At 36.8% G+C, this 23,856-nt stretch overlaps 1 protein-coding gene across 1 annotated transcript in view; it reads left to right on the top strand.

Annotated features, from left to right (window-relative positions):
• Positions 1-23,856, top strand: part of PolA1 (DNA polymerase alpha catalytic subunit) — a 662,965-nt gene that overhangs the window by 185,558 nt on the left and 453,551 nt on the right. The window contains exon 11 of the mRNA XM_090387531.1: positions 5,395-5,511. Coding sequence (XP_090243657.1) covers positions 5,395-5,511 — 117 coding nt within the window. The remainder of the gene's footprint in view (positions 1-5,394; positions 5,512-23,856) is intronic.

The raw sequence follows: 23,856 nt of genomic DNA, 5'->3' as shown, positions 1-23,856 counted from the left end.
GACTGTCAGTGGCATTTATCATTATTTGTGATGAATTTGGCTATTGACGAAATGGCAAATGTAGGTCATCAAACAGAGTAATTTTCTGTGCCAAGGGATGTTGACAGGAGAATCAATACATGTGATTCATCCATGTGTTGGGGGTTGAAGCCATTCATATTTTTGATGCTAGGTTCATATAAATGCTTTGCTCTTATGATAGTGTGCATTTATAGTGATAAACTTGTGCCTGTTAAAATAACGCAGCTGCTCTTCAGAAGGCATTCTGTTGTGTACTCCCAACTTTTAGATTGTTTTGGTTTTTAATGTTTTGGCAGCAGTGTAGTCCTCAGTTGATCTTATCCAACAGTCTTACAGTATTTTCCAGAGATTTCTGGAGACTTTAAGATATCAGGATGCGTCCAGAAATTTAAGAGTAATGATCTTCTTTTCGACCAGTCTGTATTTGTGGAGGGTTAAAGGTTCCAGAAAATGGTTCACAATCAGACTGAAAAAAGCAATCCTTGATAGTTGAGTTCAAGTGTGGAAAAACTGAGATCAAGAAGATTGGGACCTTGGGGTGGGCTGTAATTAACTAGTTACATGTCAAGGGACTTCAATAAGGTAGAAAGCTTTGCCACAAATTGGGAATGAAGGAGGGTTATTAAAATCACCACAGAGAATATACTCTAATAAAATTCATGGTGTGTTCATTAGCCAGTTAATGATTTTGTGAATAGTTAAGTCTACTCAGGTGCAATATAGTCACATGATTCACTTGTTACCATTATAGTTTCAGGGGCTGGGAATCCCCTGTCTTCCTCCTTATGTCAGTCCTTGAGATGCAGCAATAGCTATGGCTGGAAGTGATTGCACAAGAAAAGGATACCTTACAGATATCAAGACATCTCAGTAAAGCAGAGAATATCAAGAGAGGCTTCAAGAGGAGAATTTCTTCTAAGATAAAGATGTCAAGTCAGTTTCAAAATCTTTTACATGGCACTGATGGACAGAATTGACAAATTACAAAAGTAGTAGTTGTGGTGGAAAATGTTGCAAGAGAGGGTGGGGGGGAATCAGGGAGAGGGGAATCGACACAGTTCACCATCCATATGCTCCAAGATTAGTTCTTCCTTGAATTTATTCAAACCACCAACTTCCACAACAACAACAACAGATGGAAGACTGTTACAACAATCAACCACCTGCTGGCTAAAGGCAAACTTCTGCACATTTATCCTGCAACCATCCTTCCTCAACTTGAATTTGTGCCCCCCATATATGTATAGTCTCAGCAGGAGGAATGCCATCAACATTTAGCTTACTCAATCCATTCAAAGCCTTAAACACTTCGATCAGATTTCCTCTCAGGAGTCTAGTCTTCAGATGCTGAAGTTTGCAGAACTGAAGCTATTTCTTCATAATAGCACCTTTTCTTCCCTTCTCTGCACCTGTTCCAGGAGATTTACATCCTTTCTAAATTGAGGCCTCCAGAACTGTATACAGTACAAGATGCACTCTTGCACTAAGGTATAATCACCTGAATATCTCTGCTAATAAAGTTTCTGTATGTCATTGACGAAACCCCTTGAACTGTTCTGGCAGCCTGTCTGCACTTTTCAGAGAATTTCATATCTCACTGCACAATTACCCAGGTCTTTTTCATTTTCCACTACTCTAGTGTAGTACACAGTTGATAAGTTACTCTGGGATTACTGCAACCCATATGCCGTAACTTGAATTTGTCAGTGTTAAACTTCAACTGCCATTTCTCAGCCCATCAACCTAATTTTCCTTGATCTTGTTGCAATAGCTCGCTTTGATTACTGTCATTAACCACTCTACAAACCTTTATATCATCTGCAAATTTACACATTAAGCCTGATATACCTTCATAAATATTGAAAACAACAATGTGCCCAGCACTGTGAACCCCAGGAACTCCACTAATAATATTAGAGGCGCCTCCGTAGCCAGGCGGGAAGGAGCAGCAGTACATAGCACACGCTTCTTGATTAGACCGGGGTTCGAGCCCATCACCAAATACGGAGAATGTGGAAAGGTCAGGGAATGACCACCGCATATCATGGAGCAATATGACCTTAGTTGCTAATGCTCCTAAAAACCAAACAAATAACAAATAATAACATTAGTCTATGAAGAGCAATGCTCATTTGTAACCACTCTGTTTTCTTCCACTCAGCCATCCTTTTATCCGTAGCAATAACTTGCCCTTTTGCCCTCAATGCTACATTGCTTCAATTTGTACAGCAGTCTTTTATGTGCAACAGTTTCAAAAGACTTCCTAAAATCAAAGTATATGATATCAATTTTTTTTTTTTTTTTTTTTTTTTTTTGCATCCAATTCCTTGGTCATAGTATTCAGTCAGATTGGTTACAATTCGCCTCTCAAAAAATCCATGCCATGATTGCAGTATAATTACATTCATATGTAGATGGACCTGCATTACTTCCTTAACCAGTGACACCATTATTTTCCCTGGAACAGACATTAAGCTAACAGGTCTGTAATTATTCATGTCTCCTTTTTATCCCACTTTATGAATTTGGGATATATTTGCACATCTTCAGTCCATAGGAACCTCCTCTTTTATTGCTCATTGAACCTTCTCAGATAAAAGCTACTCAGATTGGTATATAAGAAAGGTGCAAGAGCCACACAAGTTAGTTGCTCTTTTCATGACAAATAAGGCTGAGCTAATTGATTTCAAGGGGTGGTGTGGGGGGGGGGTGTTTTTTCTGGCTTGTCAGTTTTTGCAGTTGCTGACAATCTACATCATCCATAGTCAGTCATGATGATGTTATCAATCATGGAATGGAAGCATGATAAACGGCATTGCAATGTGCAGGAAGACCAAGGCAGTTTACACCCTTTGATCAGGGGTTCTGAGAGAGGTGGTAAGACAATCTTGTCAGTCTTATTTGCAAAACTTCAACAAGGAGTTTAAAGTGTAAAAATGGTCTGATTTCTGTATGAATACTATCTATGTATGGAGCTCCACAGCCTCAGTTTTTCACAAGATAGCAGTGGCAGATTAGCCAACATCATCAACTGCAATCAACAAGCCCACCTTGCATGGTGCAAAGAACAACATAGTCAGTCCATAGAGTAATGGAAATCAGTTCTGTGGAGTGACAAATTATAATACAACCTATTCCAATCTTGTGTATGTGTGAGAAGTATGCCCGGACGACGACTGCTGCCAGAGATCATTGTGTCAACAGCAGACTGGATGAAATGGGGGCTATGATGTAGAATTGCCTCTCGTTGTATGGACCTTTTGATGGTTGTGTGGGGGAACCATGAACACTGACACCTACCTTAACAATATAGACAATTCCAATACTCCCTACAATATGGCACCTCCGATTGTACCAAAGAATAAATATAGGTCTGTAGCAAACTGACCTGTGTTTATTAACAGGATATGTCCTTTGCCACACAGCTGGTGCTGTTCAAGAATGATGCATGTACAGGAATGTACAAATGTTGGAATGCCTGGTACAAATGATGTTCTAGTTTTAACTCTGTTGGATACCTTTTGAACTGCAACAAGGGATGAGATCCAGATCAGCATGTACCGTATTGGGAGTTCAACTGGTCACTGTTTTGCAAGGGGAATAAAGGACTGTACTGCTACTTTTTATGATTTGTTGTAATGCCTACCCAGGACAGTGGAACATGTCATATCAGACAAAGGGGTACAGTATGTTATTGAAGTGAGTGACATTGATGTCACTGAAATTAGCATGTGTCCAGATATGATTGAGGAGGATAGCGTGCATTGCTGTTTCTGTTTACATCAATGGTGGCTATTTCAGTAATCAGTCAGAAATGACTATGTAAACATTGAGTTTTAACTCTGTCTATTTTACCACTGTCACCTGTAGACTGTAGTGAACACATTTCCAATCTTGTGGAGTGAGTTTTTGACTTATACTCTGTTTCTTATTTTTTATTTAGACTATAGCACGAACAAAGTAAATATTTATTGGCATGAGGTGACACTAGCTTCATGAATAGTAGAGTTCAATTAAAAATATACTGAGCTAAATTTTGGGCAAAAATTCCATGCTTACAGCTTTGGAAGATTATTGTCTATGTATAAAATAAGGCATAGCCTCATTTTATACATGGTAATGCACAAATTAGGTTTACTTCTTAATATATTGATCTTATTTGTCTCTTATTTATGTTGAAGGACAAAATGCTTATGATAGGGAAGCTTGATGATTAGATCAGACGCTCCATTATGATTTTAACAACCATTTTTACAACTTTTAAAACTTAAAACTTCATCCACTTGTAAAACAGTGGATGAAGCAAGTATTTAATGCATTGTTTCTCATTCAACTGCATGCCAAATGTCCACACAGCACAGCAGTTCTGCAATATCACCAACCAATAGTGTTATTAGTCACCACATATTTTGAAAAAGTGGCATGTGATAATATACATTATGGGGACAATTTTTTAACTATTATTTCATTTGCTGGTTTTTTTATATAAAATTTGTGTTTATCTGAATTTGGCTTTGCATACAAAAGAAAGGCCTCCGTAGCTGAGTAGTCAGTAGCGGGAGTGCAGTAGCACACGCTCTTTGAGTAGACCGGGGTTCAAGCCCCTGACTGCTGAATACGGTCGATCTGCCAACCCGCACTGGACCAGCGTGGCAGATTATGGTCCATTTCCCTCAGCATGAATAGTTGAGGCGGCTTCCATCCTGCAGTGGGTTGATAATGGCTGCACTTTACCTTTTACAAAAGAAAATACAAGTATCTAAAATAAAGTGTGTAAATTTGAATTTGTGTGCATAGATCTCATGCACATGGAGGGCGGCAATTTTAGATGAATCAAGTTTGATTCATTTAAAAATTTTTTCATTTGATTTAAAATTTAATTATTCCCAATTGAATTTAAAAATAATATATAGAATTGTGTCTGAATAGCTGTAAATTTTGACATACTAGTCCACTTTGCACATAATAAAATTTCAGTACATATGTAGACTGGTCTTGATATTTCATAACTAAAATGAAGGTGTTTCCACTAAATTCACATGTGTGAATTTAGTGGAAACACCTTCATTTCACAGATGCTGTAACCTTCATCTTCACAGATGCTGTAAATTCTTTGGAAACCTTTCATCATTGCTTATATTGAATGGTTTTTTAACTTTAATATTAGTTGATTTATTAGTTTTTAATAGGCTAAAACTGAATAGCATTTCCATTGCTATTAGCTATTGAGCTAGTGCAGCAAAAGCTCAAGGCTGCACTAGTCAAAAAAATGAAATGAATTAATAAAATAATAATAAATAATTAAATAAGAAAAAATGAAACAAACCATATTTAATGGCACTTTCTGTAAATTTTTTTTTTCCATCTCTTCAGGCTGTTGATACCAAAACAGGTCAAGACCTAGGCAAACCTGTGACTTTAAATGATGTGTATGATGAATTTAATGACATAGTGGCAGAAAAATATAAAATAAATGAATTTAAAACAAAAGTAAGGAGTTCTAATTTCTTTTCTTTTGTAAATTCTTTGAATGTTTGAATAGAATAAATTTTAAATAGCATGAGTATAAAACTCAAAAATTAAGTTTTATAAGAAAAAATAAGATAACTGTTTTTGAATATTAATATATTTGTATGAGTCATGCATTGACAGTTTTGTTTCTTTGCTGGTGCATCATCAGAGGCTGCTTCTTGCATGCACAACAAGAAAAAAAAGAAAGTTACTGTCAGTGTATCTACCTTTTTCAAATTTCAAAATGAAATGAATATATGTGAGCTGCTAAGGTCATCCTTTTTTGTTAATTTATTTTTGAGGTTTTACTTATGCAATAAAGTGTTTTTTTTAATTCAGTTTTTACTTGTTTGTTAAAATGCTCTTCAGTGCACATATATTAGCTAACATTCTGTATGTTTATATTCAACAGGAGTTAATACGTTATGCATTTGATGTACTTATAAAAGATGAAAACTTAACCCATATTGAAATTTAATTATTCCCAATTGAATTTAAAACGTGGTAGTCATTAATAGTAGAAAATTAAATAGTTGCTCTTCAGCCAACCAAAAACTTGTCAAATTAAATTTTTTTCAAACAAATTAGTAAAGACAGTTTCAGTTAACATTTGATGCGGTTTCTGAAAAAAATAAGTATATCAACTTCCATCGCTGACACTGTGCTGTTCTTTTCTTGATGGCATGGCATCAAGAAATTATTGGATGCTAATGCTGGCTGCAGCTGGTCTGGTCAGTGTGGGAATTTAGCCTGATAGTGACTTCTGTTCCCACCTAGGGCACTCTATCCTTATGACTTTACTCACCCCATACACCCAGAGCTTTGCCCACCCCCTCCCCAACTTTCTTACGAACAGTTCATGTGGTAGGCACTCTCTGAACAGTCTTCCCCATTGTAAGGTGTGTTACCTTTTCAGAGCTGCCCCCCTTTCTCCATCTCTTTATCTTCCACTTTCCTGATGGACGTCTTCCTATCATCCACCATATTTACCTTCACCTATTAACCATAACTTAAACTGTCACCCCTGCATTCTTTTACAACAAAAACTTTTTTTAAGGGGTCCCAGGCAAGCTCAGAAGATGCCATGGTTCAACTAGCTATAGACCATGTAATTCCTATTTCCTGGCTCACCTTCCCATGGTTGTGGTCACCAACTAGGGGACTACGGTGTGACATGGGCCCTAGGCAAAGAGGCAAGTGAACAACAGACCAACATAACCCAACACAACACGTAGACTGCACAATCACACACTATCTGGCCTTTACAGAGTTTTTTGCATCTTGAAGCTACATCACGTAGGTTGGGGGAACCCCTGGTACCGCTTCACACAATACACTATAAAGTCTGTCTCAGTTAACTTTTGATGCTTTTCTGCAATATTTTTTCTGCATTACAATGGGAATTGTGAGCAACTGATATGAGAAAGATAGCACCTGCTTCTGAATTTCATGTGAAATTCATAGTTATTTCAGAGAAAATTTGGTCAATTGCTACAAGAAAATATTCTGTTGTTTGATTGAGATAAGCTCACCCTTCTTTCTCAAACACTAAGTTAAGATTAATGTTTATATTAATTTTAACATTTAATAGTGTTAAGTTAATACTTGTTTAACCATATTAAAATATCATTTAAATTAAATGGTTTACCTTTGTAAATACAAAGTGCTCCCAAAACTTTTGATAGCTATGCAGTTTCTGAATGGGGAATACCGCATTAGCTTGGCAATATATCCATTCTGGGAATGGATATATTGCCATGTGATTGATAAGGTTGCCAAATAGCAACTTTCAGAAAGCCTGAAGTTAACTAAGATAGATTTCAGTAATCCTAATATCCATAAATATGAACTGTCATATGCTCCTCCACTGTGTATGCATGCATGTAGTTTTTCTACTCCAGATTACTGACTTTGGGTATAAAGGTTTTTCCATTGTATATAAATTATTACATTCTGATCTTTGCAAGTTTGGTAATTGTTGTAGCTTATTACTGCTACATGTCATATTTTGATTAAATTTTGTTGAGTTGTAAATTTAGATTAAACTAAATAGGCAACGGAAACAATATATACATAGAAAATTTTTATCAGGGAATATGAAGGTGCTAAATGGCAGCTATGCTTTATTCCAACAAAGTGTAAGGTATTACACCTGGGAAACAGTAATCCCAAAATAACTTATTCACTTGGTGGAGTTCAACTAAACCCAGTACTGGAGGAAAGGGACTTGGGTGTTACGATACGGTCAGACATGAAATTCTCTGAGCATTGTAAACAGGTTGCAAGGAAGGCCCATGGTGTCCTATCGACGATCTATCGAACTTTTGCAAGTAGAGATAGGGATGTGATGATAATCCCATTATATAAGGCTTATGTTAGACCACTTGGAATACTGTTCAAGTATGGAGACCGCACCTAAAGAAAGACATCGAGCTTCTTGAAAGGGTGCAAAGAAGGGTAACTTGCCTGGTGAGATCGGCAAAAGGGCGTCCTTATGAAGAAAGACTTTGAATATGTGGGTTGCAGAGTTTGGAAACTAGACACCTTAGAGGAGATTTGATTGAGGTGTTTAAGGCTCTGAGAGGCATCAGTAAAATGAATGAGGACGAAATTTCACGATTATAAATGATGCCTGAACTAAGGGGACATAAATTCAAGTTATGGGGAGAAATCTTTAGATTGGACTGCAGGAAGTTTTATTTTAGCCAGCGAGTTATAAATTACTGGAATAAGTTGCCTTCATGGGTGGTAGAGGCCGACAGTTTGGGGAAATTCAAAGGTCATCTGGATAGTAAGGGAAGCGCATAGGATGATAGGTTTAATTTTTTTTTTTATTTTTATTAATTCTTATTATTTATTTATTTTTATTATTTATTTATTTTTTTTGTTTTTATCATTGTTTTGTTCGGATTTTTTTTTTTTTTTTGGTTGGTTCAGCATAAGCCATAGGCTTTCTTGCACCATGCGGCCATTACTAATACTAATATCTTCCAACTAATGGAATAAGACTTGAATGGAAAAATGAGAATTGGGTAGTGAAATGGGATACTATAGAAGTGGCAACCACTGACAGTGAAGATAATAACAAAGGAAGAGATTGTGTTCATCATTAGTTACTTAGAAGCAGATGTTTTAAACTTGTTTTTTTTTCCTGAGATTGTGAGTAATAATAGTTTTGGCGCTGATCTAAAGGCAAAGGCAGATGAGTTTATGCGAAACAGGGGACTTTGAGAAGTGCTGGACTGGATAGGTTCATTGCTCTCAAAAGTAATATGTTATAACGGTATGAGCACCATAGCTGCATTAATTGGACAATAAGTGTAATACTATTTCTTGAGAATAGCAACTAAATAACATCTCTAATCAAATAACCAGATTATAATTTCTAACCAGATCAAGCATGTTTATTAAAAGTTTAAACTTGGAATGAGGGGAGAGGGTCTAGGGAAAGATTCATAGTTTTGATGTTATTTACTTGAACTTGTTATATCTGGGAAACATTAAATAATGTTTATTTAATTTTAGAATGCGATGGTTCCACGGGAATAGTTGTTGTCAGTGACTATTGTCAGAGAGACAGGGAATATATTGTGCAGAAAGGACAGGTGGAACAGGACTAGGGTATGTCAGTCCCCAGGGGCAAAAGTTGACATTGCAGAGCAGGTTTCATCTTTTAAGGGCACAAAGGGTGATATTATTGTACACATTGCCACTAATGACGTTAAGAGTAGAGGAATGGCGGAATTACTTAACAAGTACAGTTAATGTTGAAAAAAGCTGTGAGTTAGGGTTGAATTCGAAAGTGTCTGCAATTCTGCCGAGACATGATAGGAGGGAGTATATGATGAGAGCCATGTCAATCAATTTGGCCCTGGAGAGATTGTACAAGGCTCATGAGGTAGAATTTTTCTCAGCCTAGTCTGTGCTTATTAACAGGAGAGACTGCTTCTACCGGGATGGGATTCACTTAAATAGAAAGGGTGCAAGACTATTTACTAATGCTATCGAGGCAGTGTTAGGTAGGTCGAAAAACTGCTAGCTTGGGGAGGGGGATACATGGACTGATAGATTAACAGTAGCCACTGGCAGAGGTAAAAGTGATTCTTTCATTGCTTCTATGGGAATGAGCAGCAGCCTGGAAAACAAGGCGCTGGGAGTCGTCGCAGAACAAGTAAATACATGGACTATGTTAGGATAACTAAGAGTAAGAATAGGTGCATGTATACTTGCATATACACCAACATTAAAAGTATATTAAATAAATTTGAGGTGCTGGTGAAAGCATCAAAGGCAGATATTGTTGGGATATCAGAGATGTGTCGCAGAGATATAAGGAATGCAGAATTGGAATTTGGTGAGTAAAGGAAGGATAGGGAGGAGAGCGTATGCCGTTAGTTAAGAAACATTTAAAATCTAAGGAAGTGCATCCAGTTGACATGGGTGGACAGTGCAATGTTGAGTCAGTCTGGTGTGACATAAGCACTAGGAAAGCAAAATTGAGAGTAGGAGTGTGTTATAAGCCTAATGACTATGATGAGTATAATGAACAACTGTACAAAGAAATAGTGGGTCAGTAAATCAGATTGTCTTATAATGGGGGATTTTAACTTCCCACATATTGACTGGAACTTGAGTTGGTCACTCGCACACTAGCAAGGCTTTTGTGGATTTATTGCATGCTTGTTTTCTACAGCAGCATATTCGAGAGGCAACTAGAGGGAGTAATACTCTTGATATGATTATCAGTAATAATTCTTCATGCCTTAAGAATCTGTAGATAAAAGAAACATTAGGTGACAATGATCACAGTGTGCTGATGTTGGATTTACTCAAAGATGTAACTACCATCAGGGGTAAAGGGAAGGGTTTTTGCTTTCATAAAGGTGACTATGGTGCTATGAGATTGTTTTTAAATTCTATACAGTGTAATCAACTGTTGTTACCAACAGTAAATTCTAAATGGGAAGCTTTCAAAGAATTAATCTTGGAAGCTACAAGGCTTTTCATACTAACTAAGAAATATTGTTCAAGTTTTAGGCCTAAATGTATGTAAGATGAATTAATGAGACTCATGGCAGAGAAGAAAAATGAATGGGATACATATAAATTATCAGATGACATGGAAGCCTCTGGCAGATATAAGCTGGTCTGTAATCAAATCACAAAGGAGGTTATTAAGGTGAACACAGATTAACCTCTAGAAGGAAGGAGATAAATCAGATTGATCCACTTGATATCGATGGTTTGACTGTTGAGGATCTTGCTGATGTAGTTGACACACTGAATGAGTATTTTGTATCTACATTTAGACATGAATGTTTGTAGAGAAGTGGAGGCCAGAAGCTTATCAAACTCTAGCAGGGAGCTGTGTGATTTTTGTAATAACTGAGAGCAAAGTGAAGGAGAAATTGTTGAAGTTAAACATAAGAAAGTCACCTGGGTTCGATGGGATCCATCCAGTTATATTAAAGGAGGAAGCAAAGGAAGTAAGGAAACCCTTAGCCATAATTATAAGAGCTTCCTTAGACTCAGGGGAGTTCTCCATGCACTGGAGATATGTAAATGTGACCCATGTGTCACCCTTTGATCCAAAGGAGGATCAAAGGGTGACACAAGTAATTACAGACCTGTTACTTTAACTTCTGTTCTAAGGAAATTAATGGAGATACTGGTTAAAAAAGCACAAGGATCATCTATACAAGACTGCAGTTATAGTTCAGACACAGCATGGGTTTATTAACGGGAAGTCTTGTTTGATTAATTTGATTGGATACTATGATCTGGTCACAAAGGAACTGGATGCAAAATATAATTTTGATATCATGTACTTGGATTTTAGGAAAGTTTTTGATGTTGTTGCACATGGAAGACTACCGTACAAATTGGGGCAGTATGACATTAAGGGAAAATTGCTGTTATAGATAAAGGGATGGTTGAGTGGGAGAAGACAGAGTGGTAATCAGTGGACACTGCTCTTAATGGACAAATGTTATTAGTGGAGTCGCCCAGGGTTCGGTGTTGGTCCATTGTTGTTTTCTGCATTTGTTAATGATATTGATGAAGCTATATCAGGCTTAATGTCCAAGTTTGCAGATGGTCTGAAGCTTGGCAGGGTTATTAACGACCGAATGCTACTGCAATAGGATCTAGAAAAGTTGAGCAGATGAGCTGAGAGGTGGCAGCTGAAGTTTAACATTGACAAATGCAAAGTACTGCATACGGATAGCAGCAACCAAAGGGTAACGTACCAACTGTGTAGTACTACACTCAGGTCAGTGGAGCATGAAAATGACCTGTGGTTTAATTGTGCAGTCAGATATGAAGTTTTCTGAGCAGTGTAGACAGGCTACAAGAGTAGCTTGGGGTCTTGTCAATGAAATACAGGAATTTTTCTAGCTGGGATAAGGAAGTGATTATCCCCTTGTATAAGGCAGTGGTCAGGCCACACTTTGAGTACTGTATATAGCCCTGGAGGCCTCATTTTAGGAAGGATGTATAGCTGCAGGAATGAATACAGAGAAGGGCTACGAGATTGCTTAATGGAACATAGGGTTGCTCTTACAAAGAAAGGCTTAGTTGCTGCAAGTTGCAGTGTCTGGAAACTAGACACCTGCAAGGTGATCTAACTGAGATGTAGAAAGCCTTGAATGGTTTGAGCAAGCTCAATGCTGATGGGATTCCTTCTCTAGTCCAGATTAATCACCTGAGGTGATATAAATTCAAATTGAGGAATGGCAGTTATAGAATAGATGTTCGAAAATATTTCCGCTAGCTAGTGGGTGGTTGATTGCCGGAACAAACATCCATCTGTCTTTGTAGAAGTTGACAGCCTAAATAAATAAAATGCAGAACTAGACAAACATTTGGAGTGAATGGATGGTTGAAATGGGAATGGTTTTTTTTGTTTTTTTTCCCTGGCTAATACTATACAAGCTTGGTTTCTTACATCGTATGCCTATGCTAATGCTAAGGTGCTTTTCAGACTGGGAATTTTTAATACTTTGTTATAAATAGAAGTCTTTATTCTTAAAGTTTATTGTTAATTTATGCCTATGTACAGGAGCATTAAAAAAAAAATGAATAAATAAAAATATACACTTTAATATGTTTATTGTGAAGTAACCAGTGAGCTTACATTCATGTTATATGCACCAATAATTAGAAAAATTCAGTTTTGATTTCAAATTGGTGTTGGTAGTGTTTCACTCTTTACATTTACTTGAAAGGTTACATGTTGCAGTTGCTACAGTCCGTAAAACCCATTGACAAAGTGCGACTTCTTCCTCTCTGGATATGTGAAGGGTACTGTGTGTTGGCTACCCTCACAACATGATCTTCAGGAATTATTAAGATGGATCATCACAGTGGCAGCAACCGTAAACAGGGATGTGCTGGAGAAAGTATGGCAGGAATTTGGTTGTTAATGATGGAGTGCCCACATTGAAAGTTTTTCTAACAGTTAGTTCATATTATACGATTGTAAGATCACTAGTTACGTCACAACAAACTTATGAAAATACATAATTGAGATGACCTCGAGATGACCGTGTTATGAAAATGACTACTCCAGTGGAAAGTATTTAACTTTTTACCTTTAGCTGCCAGAGATGACCTTGTTATGAAAATGACTACTGCATAACAAAAGGTGTTCTACACCCTGCAATTTGCAAAAATGGCTATGTGACAGTGGTACAGTGGCTTTTCATATGCTTTTCAGAATTGATCTGCTGACTAGGAGCAACATTTATCTTTGGTATAAGTATAGCCGGTTGTATCTGCAAAAGGAAAACCACTGATCTTTGTTGTGTGTTGGAAGCAAATGTGGGCAGTTCAACAAGCCTTGCAGCAGAGCTTATGGAAATTGACATGCCAAGACAATCTCGAGTTGCAGTTACCCCAGACGACTGTGCAGGCTCTTCTATTCAAATGATTACATGAAAAGTTGCATGTTGCGGTTACTATGGTCCATAATACCCAATGACAAAGTTAAACTATATGATTTCTCTATACTTGATGCAAGCTGATGTGGATGACGGCAAATTTGCAGCCTGCATGATCTTTAGTTAGGAAGCAACATTTTGTATAATTGGTAAAGTGAATTGCCATAATCTATGCATCTAGGGCACTGAAAATCTGCATTACATTATAGGGCATGGGCTGGATTCACTGAAACATCTTTTGTGCCATATTTTCCACCAGCAGGTCTATGGCTTGTATTTTTCATGGAAAACATGATCAATGGGATTATCTCTCAGAATATGCTGACTTTTTCCTTCAATTAGAAGTAGTCTGTAAATAAAGCAGAGTGCCCTCCAGTAGGAGGGTGAAAGTCTGCTATTACCTCGTGGAAACTCTTCCACACTGCTGGATTGGATGTGCTACTGCAGTTGGCATTCTGTCTCCAGACAAGGCTTCCAGCGAGTAGAGCCCACAGAATTTGACATACCAAGACAATCTCGAGTTGCAGTTGCCCCAGTCAACCGGACTACAAAAGGAAAAGCACTGATCTTCCTTGTGTGTTGGAAGAGAATATGGACAATTCAACAAGCCTTCCAGCAGAATGCACGGAAATACATACCAAGACAATCTTGAATTGCAGTTGCTCCAGGCAACTGTACAGCCTCTTCTACCTTCTGCAACATGTATTCATGAAAGGTTACATGCTGCAGTTGCTTCAGTCCATAAACCCCATTGACCAAGTGTGACTTCTTTCTCTCAGGGTATGTGAAGGGCACTGTCTGTAGGCCACCCCTATCACATGGATCACCACAGTGGGAGTAACCATAAACAGGGATGTGCTGGAGAAAGTATGGCAGGAATTTGGTTGTTGACGATGGAGTGCCCACATTGAAAGTTTAACTTTAAGGTATAAAAAAATTGAAAGTTTTTCTAACAATTGATTCATATTATACGATTGTAGGATCACTAGTTACTTCACAATAAACTTATGAAAATAAATAATTCTTTTTGACTTGCCCTTTATATATTTATGAATTTCACTATATTTGTTATTTATAAGCAAGTTATCATGCACAGCAGAGAGAGAAAGAGATTGACAGTGATGGCAAGTATGAAAAACTGTTATAAGCAACTGCTTTCTGACTAGAAACTCAACACAGGCAAAATTTCCATACTACCCAGTCTGCTGCCACATGGGGGGGGGTGAAGAGTTGGGAGAGACAGCTGTTGATAATGTGTGATGGTTTCAGATCAAATAGATGCTGATTGATTGGAATAATTGGTGGACGATAGCTTCCCAAAATTCTGAGTCTTGCCAGTCAACACTCATAGATAGTACAGTAATTATGGCTGCTGTCTTCTATAGTGTGTGTGTGTGTGTGTGTGTGTGTGTGTGTGTGTCGAAAAGACCTGGGTTCAAATTCAATCAGAATGGGAGGTATTTTGATCATCTTTTTTTTTTGCATGGCGACAAAGTTTATCAGTCAATAGCCATAGAATAAATGTGCTTTGCAGACACAGTACACCACCACTTCACAGCATGCATTGGTGAAAAACAGAACATTGATGACAAAGCAAGTGGGCATGCAGTGTTAATGGAAAAGCTATATGGCCGAGTCATTTTCTGCATTGGAAAATTAAATGTCTTTCCAAAACTGGAATGTTATTCTACTAATTGATCAGTTGGCTGTGATTGGTATATTGTTTTTCTGGCTGCCAATGTCCCGAGTTAGATACTGGCCAATTTCAGTATCTGTCAGGGAGTATCTATCAGTTGTCTCAGATTGTTATACTGAAGTACAGCCACTCCCCAGCTTGCGTAATACTCGACTTACGGAAATTCAACTTTACGTTGAATTTCTGTAAGTGCATTTCCATAAGTTGAGGCGCCTCCATAGCCAGGTGGGCAGGAACAGCAGTGCGTAGCACACGCTTCTTGATTAGACCGGGGTTCGAGCCCGTGCCCACCAAATATGGAGGGTATGGAAAGGTCAGGGAATGACCACCGCATATCCCCGGAGCAATATGGCCTTAGTTGCTAATGCTCCTAAAAACCAAATAACAAACAAACCATAAGTTGAATTTTCGCAGCACAAAGTTTGTCATCTTTTGCACGGAATTAGGTCTCACTGCTTCAAAAGTGAAGAATACCATTTTAAGGGACAGTGTGTATAAAAGAACATGTTAAAGGATCAACGCATTTAAGATCAACAGTGATCACAAAACAGCGTCCGGGTGCTACATGTATATCGAAGATGGAAAAAACTATTAATAATATGGATGGAAAATTAGATTCAGAAGCAAGTGCTCCTGAGTCCCATAGTCATTCAAGCAAAAGCAAGAAGTATTTATGAAGATATTAAGGATAAGTATGGCATACCCCAAGCCAAGTTCATGGCAAGCAACGGGTGGTTTAATAGGTTCAAGCATCATGCTGGTTTCCAAAACATTAAAGTACGCAGTGAAGTCGCCAGTGGCAATTCTGCAGTTGCAGAGAAATTTTGTGATGTGCTGGAAAAAACCCCTTCTAAATCTCCGCAGCCTTCAACTTTTGCAGCGGCGTGCTTATCAGCTGGAGAGTTAATTCTGGCAATGATGCTCGAAAGGTAAAACTTGCTGACATTATGCCTGTCTCCTCTCTCTTTTTGTAATTTTATAATTTTTGTAATTTTGTACACTTCTGTAATTTTTCCTGCACGTAAGATAAAAAAATTGAATAAATAATTCAATTTACATGTTCGTCGACATTTCTTTTTTGCTTCATCGTACTTAAAGCCATATCTTGATTCTTGAATATGTTTGTTAATTATCTTACTCTCGAGTTGTGTCTACTAAGGTATCATCATCAGGTCTTGTCAAGGAATCTAGTTTTTATGATACTAACCAAAATTAAACAAATTAACACAGGATTTCACAATATGAGATATTACAAAAATGATGCCAATATAATTGAATTTTTAGACAAATTTTTAGAACTTTTAGACTTCAGTTTGTCTAAAAATTGTAATGATGTAAATGTACTAACTAATGTCAGTTTGAATTTTACATTGTTGGAAGCTTTCTGCCTTGATATATTATTGGTTTTAAAACATTAATATGTGTGTACACACAAGGCGTGATCAGAATGTTTGAGGAATTTTCGAACTTTGTACCTACAAATGGTGCAGTTGTGGTGAGTTGAAACTTTTCATAATATATTCAGTGGCTCATAGAGACAGTAATGCATAAATCACTCATATGTCTACAGTTCAGTCTGACTAGTGTATGCTGAACAAAAAGGCATTTTATGTGTTTCTTTGTAATTCAAAATGAACAAAATAAACTGAGTGGTTTACCTGAGCAGCGAATCTGCATCAAATTTCATTTCTAATTAGGGGAAAGTGCAAGAGAAAATGACGAAACATTAAAAACAACAAAATGTTAAAAACAGCTTTCAATGATGCTGTATGTCAATTGAAGGCTTTTCTATGGCACATGAAATTTAACCCAGTAGTAGTAGTAGTAGTAGTGGTGGTGGTGCTGCCCAAAATTTAGCAAAAATGGTGGCAGGCTACCTGACATGCCAAAATTTTTTACTTTTAGCCAGCGGGTGGTTGATTGGTGGAACAGACTTCCATCTTTTGTTGTGGAAGTTTGATAGCTTAAATAAATTTAAGGCTGAGCTGGACAGGCATTTGGAACGAATGGAGGGGTGAAATGAGAGGTTTTTTTTTTTTTTTTTGGTTGATGCTGCATAAGCTTGCTTTCTTGCACTGTATGCCTCTACTAATGCTAATTTCCCCTAATTTTTTTAAAATGTTTTCAGTTTTTTGATTTCTTCTTAGAGTGGCAATATTTCATCTTTTTGATGTGAAAACATCTATGGTGGCACTAGAGTAAAATCGATTGGTAACAGAATTTTCTTATAACAGTAATGACACAAATGATGTAACAGAAATGATGCAATTGATTGTTAATGAAACTTGTGATGTGAAAATATCTAAAGCAGTACTAGAGTAAAACTGATTGCTAAAGATTTTACTCTAACGTTGATTTGGTAAAGTATGCAGCTGGTAGTAATATTATGCTAGAATAAAAGCAGAATATTGTGCAAGAAGCAGGTAGTAATATTATGCCAGAATAAACGCAGAATATTACGCAAGAAAGTGGGTAGTAATATTACGCAAGAATAAAAGCAGAACATTATGCAAGAATAAAATGCAGACTTTAATAAAATCTGCTTCTCAAGATTTTGTTCAGTTTAAACCTTCTGAGTAGCATAAGTGAGTAAATAAGTTTCGACCAAACTGTTCAAAAATTTAAACAGTTTTACAATTGTGATAAGATTTCGCGCTAATATCATGCAAGAATAAAAGCAGAATATTATGCAAGAAAGCAGGTAGTAATGTTATGCAAGAATAAAATGCAAGAATCTGATCAGCATCAACCTTATAAGTAGCGTAAGTAAGTTTCATTCAAGCTGTTCAAAAATTTAAACGGTTTTTCTTTAGTACCACTGAATCTCGGAAAAAATATCCCATTTTCTTGTTATTATTATAAGATTATTTACGCAGGTAAAACTCCAGATCTTGGGTACAATTCCATATTTTGACTAACGGTTACTTCTAATATTAAACAGTGAAAAAAAAATCGCAAAATTTGATACTGCTTCCCCCCCCCCCCCCCCACTGTCCTCCTAGGTTGATATATCCCTCCACTTGACACTGTTTTTAAATCGCAAACTCTTTTACCGACTTGCCTTTACTTTGTCTTGATTTACTTTGGTTTAATTTTTGTTTTATTTTATATATATAAATAACTTTAACTAAATAAATAATGAAGTAAAGAATATGCTACATGACTAGCATATTCATATTTTATATTCAAATCACACACATACACATGTGCACACACACACACACACACACACACACACACACACACACACACACACACACACACACACACACACACACACACACACACACACACACACACATGTGTATGTAACTGATCAATATGGAACAGTTAAGAATAAGTATGCAAAAGGCAAACCAAGTGAGATACAAAAACAGTTTTGTAGCTTAAGTACAGCTACAAAAAAAGTTGGGGGGGCGGGATAAATAAATTACATTAAGAATAAGGGTGCTGTAGAGAATACATTTCCTAAATTAATTTAGAAATTGCAACCAATTAGAACAAATGTAGGGTCCCCTGAATTGCACCCATGGCCGGATTTAATGAAATATCACTATATATGGAACTAAGCCACATCTTAGTACAGTCGGTCCTCGTATAACACGTGTTTATATTACACGAATTCGATCATACACGATTTATAAATAGGGGAACGATATCTTATATAACACGAACCGAATTCGCTTATGCACGATTCGCCTTCGTGTTTACAAGAAATGGCAGTCGAACGCGGAATCACCCCAACTGAACGCAACACGATAGGAATGAAGAAGATTCTGAAAATGTATTTATGTGTTTTATATCAGTGAAGGGGAAACACATTTCACCATAATAACGTAAAAACCCACAAAATTCCAGCTATCGATAATTTGCAATTGCAATTAGATCGAGTTTACGACCAGTTTATAACAGATTCCACTAGCAGAAACACAACTGGAAATTGTTTTTATTGTTTTATGGTAGTAACCCCCAGAAATGTGCTTTAGTAAACTGTGAGGTGTTAATAGTGTATCTCGGCCTTTACGGTGTTGTTTATTCAGTTGCTACACGTGCGCAGCTTTGTTTATGTGTATTAAGGGTGCCTCCTCGTTTTGTAATTGTGCTTTATTCCCTAAAAATGAGTAAAATACTTAAAAGGTGTGAAAAGGAAGCGTCCTGGCGAAGACACTGCAGATTCAGAGAGAAAAAAAAAAAAGCAATATCGATAAACAGAGGTGGACTGGGTCAAAAATTCTTACCCGGGAAAATTTATAGTGGCCTCGTACTACGGTTTATGGCCAAAATCACACCGGGCCTCCGGCCCACCGGGGTTTCCCCGGTAAAGCTTATGGCCAGTCCGCCTCTGTCGATAGAGAAAAAAATATGAAATTGTGAAACGCTTTGAGCGAAATGAAAGACCATGTGATATTGCACGTGCTACAGACCTAAATGAGGCAACGCCGAAAATTACAAAGAATGCGGAGAAAATAAAAAAGTTTCATAGCAGGAACAACTCAAAGTGTAATTAAAATCCAGATTAAGACACAAGAATTGGAAGAGATGGAACGGCTGTCTTTTCTATCTGTTTTTCGATTTTCTATCTGTTTGGATAGAAAATCAAACAAAAAACAAGTTTGCTTACGATAGAAGCAAAAGCATTAGCAATATTTTATTGCGTAATAGTCGTAATAAAATACGTAAGCATTTTTTTACGACTTACGTATTATAAAATATTTAAGTATTTTATTACGACTATTTTATTTAATATAATACATTTTTTACGAATAAAATTTGTATTTTATTCGTAAAAATACTTTTTTAGTATTAAAAAATACTAAAAATACTTTATTATAATATAATAAATAATAAAAAAATAAATATTATTTATTATATTATAATAAAAATTATTATATTATTTTTTATTACGTATTTTAATCGATTAAAATTACCCGATTATTTATTGTGTTTGGTAATGTTTTGGTTCCAAATGTGTGTTCAATCTTGGGTGGTCGGCACCTAACCCCACTTTCCCCATAGGGCCTGTTGTTTATATTGCACAATTTTGCATTGCACGAGGGTTTCTAGGAACACAACTATCGTGCTATACGAGGACAGACTGTACTGTAAATAGGTCTGGAGGCCTAATTTTATGAAGGATGTGCCGAAGCCTTTTACCAGGAAAGGCTTCGGTTCTGCAAATTGTTATATCTGTAGACCAAGCATCTGTGAGGAGATCTAACTGAGGTGTTTAAGGCTTAGAATGGATGAGTGAACTCAATGCTCATGGCATTCTTTTTCTTGCTCAGACTACATAAATGGGGGGCATAAATTCAGATTGAGAAAGAATGGTTTTAAGATACCACAAATTTAAACATATACACCAACCGTTTATAATTTAATAATAAAATAAAATAAAATAAAATGATACAAAAGACTGTAAAATAATATAATATTTACAAAAATATGATTATTTACAAAAAACTAATTTACAACAAAAATAAAATAAAATAAGTAAATAAGTTAAAATGCATTAAAATATAAATTTAAAAGTGATAAGAACACTATTGAAGCTTTTGGAGAAGTCTGCCTCCTTCCTCAGCAATAATGAAATTTAAGGGACACATCCTTAAGTACCAGGTTCACGGCACACGTGGATGACCAGGCGCATACTCGGTATTCCTTTCACTTGTACCAGCACCGGAAGTCGTCTGGGGATGTGGAAAACTAAAACGTTTATCTCTGGCAAAAACCACCGCCTCAAAAAGGGTGTGAAGCCTAACTCCCCTGTCTCTGGTCATGCTATTGTTGCCAGAGGATCCAATCCACAGACTTTCCAGCCACTTGCGGTTCAGAATTCTGATGTCCTTCAACTTAGTGTCTCCAGTGTCTTCCTGTTGTAAGTTGACAAGAGGCATCAAGTGGAATGCATTTAGTATGGTAGGAGATTTAACTAGATCATCAATGCAAGAGTTAGAAGAAAAATTCTAACATATCAGCTTTATCTTTTTTTGAGAATGAAACAGAACCATCAGATTGTAACTGAAGTGCAAGTATGTATAGACAAAAGTTGTAGTCAATAGCTTTAGTCAGGAGAGGAAGCCCCAGTTACCATTATTTGGACAAGACTCAATCTATTCTCAATAAAGTTTGGATTGATTTTTTTTTTTTTTATTATTATTTTTTGCAATTGCTTGGAATTTCCATGTAGGCAAAAATAAAAAAAAGAAATTGGAGATTTGGACACAAATCAATCACAGTATACTGTGATCTTGGACAGCCTAAATGCTTTGTCACAAAACTGTGATTTAGAAGAGAATAATGGATGAAACACTGTGGTTTAGAGAGAATAATGGATTTAATCCTCACAAGAATTATTATTATTATTAGCCATATGGTGCAAGGAAGCCTAGGGCTTATGCTGCACCTGCCAAAAAAAAAAAAAAAAAATCCCTGAGTAACCCTGAGAGAGAGAGAGAGAGAGAGAGAGAGAGAGAGAGAGAGAGAGAGAGAGAGTAGAAAGGAATCATCAAGAAAGAGAAAAATGATATCCAGCTCAGGACCCTGGGTTTGCCAAGCCCATACTCACCAGATGTGAGCCCTTGGGGTTATATCACATGATCTGAGCAAACAATTATTGTTTTAACTCTCCAGACCTTAGGATCAGTAGATTTAACACAGTATTTCACCAAGGAAAAGAAGAATAGAAATCGCATAGATCATTCTATTTCTCCTTCGTGTAATGCTAGAGGAAACTTTGAAGGTCTTTAAGAACAGATCATCACCAAGGACCCCATTCACAATAACTGATGGGATGTTGGTGAGGTAAAGATTAAAGTGTGTTTGGTGTGTGATTAGGATTTTCTGTTAGTGGGTAAATTTATTGTGTATGGTCATTAATAATAATGAAAGCCTCAGTATCTCTATCAGCATGGTCTATGCAATTAGAAAATTGATGCTGCCAGGAATTATGAACATTTAAAATTAAGAAAGAAAATTATTTTACTGTGTGGAGAAGGAAAAGTCTTTTCAAAGAAAGGAAGCCAAATTGTGAGTGATTTGTAACAGTTGGGATAATAATTGAGGCAACAGGTGATTTTAAGCCAAAGAAGATTTAAAAAAAAAAAAAAAAAAAAAATGAGAGAGAGATTCCAGATTAGGTAGCCTCTGACAAAGAATAAAAGATTTTTATTATTTCATCGGTAATTATCACCTTTTCACTAAATGGTATAGAGCCAGTGATTAGGGTGTCTGAGATGAGTGTTTATTCAGGCAACTGATAATTGAGATTATGTAGGTAAAAGTAAATGGAATTTGAAAGTATTTTTTTTAAAAATAATTCAAAAGTTTTGGATGATTTGTTAGTAGTGGATGATGCAAGAAAGCAAGCTTAGTACAGCATCAGCTGAAACATGCACCACACACTTCCCGCTTATTTGTATAACTCCTCTAATAACACTGTTCTATCTGCATTTTAAGATATCCAAATTTTTTACAAGTAAAAAAAAAAGACACATTGGTGGAAGTTCTTCTGGTATATTTTCTGTTTTTTCAGGTTTGTCTTCACACTTGCCTTTTGCATACATTTTCATTTCCCTCAGTCCATGATTAATATCTGCAGACACTGTTTTTATAATTTCAATTTTTGTTGATTGAACCAATACTTTAATTCATTGTTTACTGTTGCTATTTGATTTGATTTCAGTTGTACATGAAACTCGTTATTAATTGCCTAGGTAAAAATATTTAACTATGGGATTTGTAACAATTGATACACACACACACACACACACACACACACACACACACACTTGGTCGTCGACTTACAACCTATGCGACTTACGACCGGCCGCACTTACGACCACAAAAAAATAATAATAATAAATAAATTAATAATAAATCAGGAAGTCACTACTGAGGACACCCATAACCCAGGTGAGGAGGCACATCGATGACGGAAGGCCTGAGGACAGCACCAGGCACATACACTCAGTCTCTCTCTCTCACATACACCCAGTCGCTTTCAAGCATCTGTTGCGTGTGATGTATTAATTAAAATTCTACTGAAATACGTATAAAATGTTTAGTAAAAGGAAAATGCCTTCATCTACATATATGCCAGCTAAGAAGTCAAGGAAAACTATTGATTTAGAGTGTAAATGAAAATTATCCAGCAGTATGAAGGCGAAAAGAAAGTGAATACGATAGCACGTGACTTGAAGTTATCACATTCCATGGGGCGCCTCCGTAGCCAGGTGGGAAGGAGCAGCAGTGCGCAGCACACGCTTCTTGATTAGCCCGGGGTTCGAGCCCGTCACCACCAAATACGGAGGATGCGGAAAGGTCAGGGACTGACCACCGCATATCCCGGAGCAATATGGCCTTAGTTGCTAATGCTCCTAAAAAAAACCAAACAACATCACATTCCATGGTATCGACGATACTTAAGGACAAAGAAAGAATTCGGGAAGCTGTGAACGGTTCTGCACCTATTAAGTCTACAATTTTAACCAAACAACGACAGGAACCCATCCATGAAATGGAGAAATTGTTGTTTTGGGGATGGAAGATTTAATACAAAAAAATACACCCATGAGTCTTCACATAGTGCAAGCAAAAGGCTAGAAGTTTGTTTCAGACTTTAAAATCACGCGCCGGAGACGATTACGCAGAAGATTTTCAGGCTAGTACTGGGTGGTTTAAGCGGTTTAA

The sequence above is a fragment of the Mastigoproctus giganteus genome, chromosome 1 (genome assembly GCF_048544385.1).
Source record: "Mastigoproctus giganteus isolate SK-2022 chromosome 1, ASM4854438v1, whole genome shotgun sequence".
Lineage (NCBI taxonomy): Eukaryota > Metazoa > Arthropoda > Arachnida > Uropygi > Thelyphonidae > Mastigoproctus > Mastigoproctus giganteus.
The sequence above is the reverse complement of the archived record's forward strand: the minus strand, read 5'-3'. Positions and strand labels throughout refer to the sequence as shown.